Source organism: Palaemon carinicauda, chromosome 34 (assembly GCF_036898095.1).
Source record: "Palaemon carinicauda isolate YSFRI2023 chromosome 34, ASM3689809v2, whole genome shotgun sequence".
Taxonomy (NCBI): domain Eukaryota; kingdom Metazoa; phylum Arthropoda; class Malacostraca; order Decapoda; family Palaemonidae; genus Palaemon; species Palaemon carinicauda.
Genome location: NC_090758.1, coordinates 42,577,155 through 42,582,154, shown reverse-complemented (window position 1 = coordinate 42,582,154; position 5,000 = coordinate 42,577,155). Strand labels below are relative to the sequence as shown.

Genomic DNA, 5,000 nt, shown 5'->3' with positions numbered 1-5,000 from the left:
TAAACTTACTGTGAATGGTATCAATGTCCCTAGAAGTTATGACACCAAAATTGTTGAGGTGGAAATGAAATTTGACAGGGATACAAGAGTCATTTATGCATTGTGCCTTCCAAATATAAATATTACTTTGAATCTTCCCAAGTTGAACAGAGTTGTGAATGGATTTCTGTCAAAAGGATATAAATTGGCAGATACAAGACTTTTGGATGGTTCAGAAGATATTTCTGATATTCAGCTTATTTTGGGATCAAAATCCAGCTATTGCATACCTGAGACTGAAATTGTATTCGGAGAGAAATCTATATATTCAAGAACTCCTCATGGTGTAGTTTTAAAGGGAGCAACCGAGACTATTTTACATGATCTGCCTTATTTACCATATGCCCCTGAAGTCTCGTCGTCTTCCTACATTTCGATAACTAATAGAACCCCAGACTACCTGCCTTCAGAAGAAGCTAAGTTTTATCAAACCTCTAATATAGATTTTGGTAAAATCGAAATTAGAAATGAATCATTTGTTTTGGAAGGAGAGGATGATGAAGTCAGTGGGTTAGTTGATATTGAAAAGGATGTACTTGATTCTGTTTGTGACGAAGCATTGTGTAGAGAGACTTCAATATACTCTGAAACTGTTGAAATCCATACTCAGTTGGTCAATTACGTTTTAGAGAAAACTACAAGGAATAGTGAAGGGAGGCTGGTAATGCCATTACTCTGGAACCCTAGAGTTTCTCACCTTTTGGGACATAACTTCAATATATCAGAGAAAATACTGTCAGGCTTGCAAAGAAAATTTCAAGGAAATTTAGATGATAAACTGAAGCAGATAAATGTGGTATTTAAAGAGCAAGCAGATGCTGGTATAATTGAGAGAATTGAAAATCTTGATAAATTCAAGAAGGAGCATCCAGAGTCCAGTTTCATGCCTTTTATGGGCATTTTTAAACCTGATCGTGAGACCACAAAATGTAGGGTTGTGTTCCTATCCAATTTGAGTGACAAAGGAAGTATGAATCACAATCAAACTATGCATGCAGGTCCCACATTAAATCAGAAACTCTCCACTTCCATTATCAATTTGAGGTTCGGAAGCAAATTATGTTGCTTTGATATAAAGAAGGCATTCAACAATATAGGTCTTGAGGAAGTCGACCAAAATCGCCTTTGTTTTTTATGGTTTAGAAATCTTGAAGATGGAGATTTTTCAATTATTGGCTATAAGAATAGTAGACTTCCTTTTGGACTTAGATGTTCACCTGCATTATTAATGCTTGGGTTATACAAGATATTGATACTGGATTCTACCAATGATTCTTTTCCATTGATGAAACTCAAGAGAACCATTTATCAGTTATCTTATATGGACAACTGTGCATTTACGGCAGAAACGTCAGAGTGTTTGTTGTGGATGTATACAATGTTGGAGGATATTTTCAGTCCATATAAGTTTTCACTTCAGCAGTTTTTATCAAATGACATGTCATTACAGAAAGAAATTGACAAAATTCAGGAAACAGAGACTCCGACAAAAAGTAAACTGCTGGGACTTGAGTGGGATCGAATGAGTGATACATTGTCTACAAAACCCATACAACTGGATATAAATTCATCAACAAAAAGACAAGTTTTATCTACTATAGCTTCACAGTTCGATCTTCTTAATTTCAATGGACCTATACTGAATCGAGCCAGATTGTTTCTACACAGATTGCAGTGTAGACCAGAACTAGATTGGGATGAAAAACTTACTGCTCCTTTGATCAATGAGTGGAAGAATATCTGCAAGCAGGCCAATTCTGCACCTTCTGTAGATTTTCCACGGAATTTTGGTGCTCGTACTGACAAATATAAATTGGTTGGGTTTGCTGATAGTAGTAAGGTTCTGTTTGGCGCTGCAGTGTATCTGTATAACATAAATACAAATAAGATCTACTTTATTTTAGCAAGAAATAAACTGGTGAGTAAACAATTGGAGTCAAAATCCATACCAAGCTTGGAATTACAAGCTCTTGCTTTAACTGTAGAAACTGTAAAGGATTTGAAGAATGAACTTTCAGGATTTGGTTGCATTGATCCTATTGAGATAGTTGGATGCGAAGTCTACTCTGACAGTTTGGTGGTACTGACCTGGCTGCAGTCTTACGCCTTGAAACTTGACAAACTACAAAAAAAGCAACCCTTTATACTCAATAGGTTAGAGTATATCAATAAGCTGTGTGAGGATTCTTGTATGAAATTTTCTTTTGTGTCTGGAGAAGATAATCCAGCAGACTGCATCACCAGACCTTTATCCTTTAGGCAGCTAATGAAAACAAACTATATAACTGGTCCTAGGTTCATTACAGAGAGCGAAAGCAATGTGATCTGTAGTGACAGCACATTGTCTTTCATCATACCTGGATTATTTGAATCAAAACGAGTGCATAAAGTGGAGACAAATTGTGGTAGTGCTTGTTCACCTCCGAATGTGGGCTCTGAACATCTTTTCCCTTTTAATAGGGTTTCTAGTTTTGAGAAGGCCGTGAGAGTGCATGCGGTGGTGCTCAGGTTCTGCAGCATTTTGAAATCTAAGTTTAAAAGTAAAAATCCAGCTCTAGATCATTTTGAAGTTGAAGATGAAGGTTTTAACATTTATGATGAAGCTTGTAGGCAGATTATAATCAGGGATCAACATGTTCACTTCCCAGATGTCTTTGATTATTTTCACTCAAAACAGAAGCAGTTGAAGAATCTGCCTAACATTGTTGCACAGTTGAACTTGTTTCTTGATTCGGATGGCATGGTGAGGGTAAAAAGTAAATGCCGAAGATTGAAGGAAGTCCAACATCTTAACAAATTCAACTATCCTTTACTACTATCAAAGGACAGTGTGTTGGTTCCTCTGATTATAAGGGAATTGCACGTGAAGCTCTCACATGCTGGTTGTTATCCTTTGTTGGCGGAACTTAGAAGAAACTTTTGGATTACCCATATATACTCGGCTGTGAAGAAAGTTCTGTCAAACTGCATTACTTGTAAGAGATTAAATGAGAGGGTAATCAAATTAAATCAAAGTCATTACCCAGAGTTCAGGATTAATCCTGAGAACATACCGTACAGACAGATTTTCATTGATCATATGGGTCCATTTAAAATAAAGAATGATCAAGGAAATACTGTCAAGGTATGGCTGTTATGTATTACATGTCTATGGTCTCGGGCTATTAACTTGAAAATTTGTATGGATTTAACTTCAGAAGAATTTATTAGAGCATTACAACTTCATACATATGAATTTGGTATTCCTTCCTTATGTCTGTCTGATTTGGGATCGCAATTCGTTGCTGGTGCAAATCAGATCTCTAGTTTCTTGAGCGATTACGAGACAAATGCATATTTACAAGAACATGGAATTAAATCCTTTAAATTTGAGCAATATTACAAAGGATGTAATCAACTCGGCTCGTTAGTAGAGTCTTGTGTGAAACTAACCAAGCGCTTATTATTTGGAGCAATGCGCAATAATATTCTTCCCCTTCGGGATTTTGATTTTATTGTTCACAAAACTAAACATTTGGTGAACAGAAGGCCAATTTCATTTAAAGAGTCTCTTAGGGACTCTTCAGGTGAGAGCATTCCAGAAATCATTACCCCAGAGATGTTGATTCATGGCAGAGAATTGGTTTCCATCAATATAATCCCTCAACTACAAGGCCCAACAGATGCCGATCCAGAATTCAATGCAGATCAGATTCCTTCATCATTACTGAAACTGCAAAATGTACGACAGAATCTTATTAAAATATACAATGAAGAATTTGTTGGGAATCTGATATATCAAGCCGTAAATAAAAAAGACCGATACAAGCCCGTTCAACATAAAGAACTTAAAGTTGGAGATATAGTACTTTTCAAGGAACCCTTAGCTAAACCCTGTAATTATCCAATGGGACGCATTAAGGAAATTGTAAAAAATATAAACAATGAAGTTACGGCTGTGAAAGTCTTTAAAGGGAAAACTGGAGAAATATTAAAACGGCACTCTAGTTCTATAATTCCTCTTTTGTCAGTCCCAAGCGATGATGAGAAGCAAGGTGTACCAGACACTAAGAATGTTCATATTGTATCATCACGTCCTAAAAGAAAAGCAGCTATACAGGGGGCTGCCAAAATTCACCAAATTTTGGCTGAATCTGATTAGGGATTTTTCATTACTGTTAATATTGTTTTATTTGGATTCCTTGGGTTGGTTTTTATTTTTGGGTAATTTTCGTGTAAATACATTTACATTACATACTTTTGATTTCATACTAAATCAAAATCTCTCCCCTGGAGTGTAGAAAAATATGTATTTTTCTTTTAATTTTACTAGATATTAAAGAAAAAATATACATTATCACTACGGCATCAGTATTAAAGTACTTTACCTCTGTAATTACTTAATTAGTCAATTCTAAAGTTAACGTAAATTTTATAAATAGCTTTTCTCGCCTAATCCTTTTAAATGGTTACTGCCGTAAACAAACCACCAATTTTAATGCGGAAAATGTTTTCTTGGTTTACTGAGTGACGGAGAACCGGATAGTACCTGTCAAGAAGAGTAGCTGTCAAGAACTTGAACAGCAGCAGTCGACAGTAGAAGTTCCAGTCATACTTACAGTCGATTAATCTTTGAAGTTATTTAGTGACCTATGGATCTTATCATTTGTATCACGATCATGTGTCACACGAATATGGAATAATTCTTTCAAAATACCATTGGACCCGGACCTGCCAAAGGAGAACCCGCCTACCTATCTCCTAAATTACACTATAAACAGGGTAAGAGAAAAGCTATTTTTTCTTTGTTTTAAACTGTCCAGATCTTGATTTTTATTCCTGCAGCTTTAATCGATGTTTGTGTGATAAGTGTTATTACTTATATTTACCCAAATTATACGTACCTTACCTATACTTACATTACATACTTATTTATACTTATAGTTACTTTGTTTGTATTTCATTAATCAATTTACTATTTA

General features: G+C 35.5%; 1 protein-coding gene across 1 annotated transcript in view; it reads left to right on the top strand.

Annotated features, from left to right (window-relative positions):
- Positions 1 to 4,180, top strand: part of LOC137626851 (uncharacterized) — a 5,643-nt gene extending 1,463 nt beyond the window's left edge. Inside the window, exon 1 of the mRNA XM_068357836.1 lies at positions 1 to 4,180. This exon is cut by the window's left edge and continues 1,463 nt beyond it. Coding sequence (XP_068213937.1) covers positions 1 to 4,180 — 4,180 coding nt within the window.
- The last annotated feature ends 820 nt before the right edge of the window (positions 4,181 to 5,000 follow it).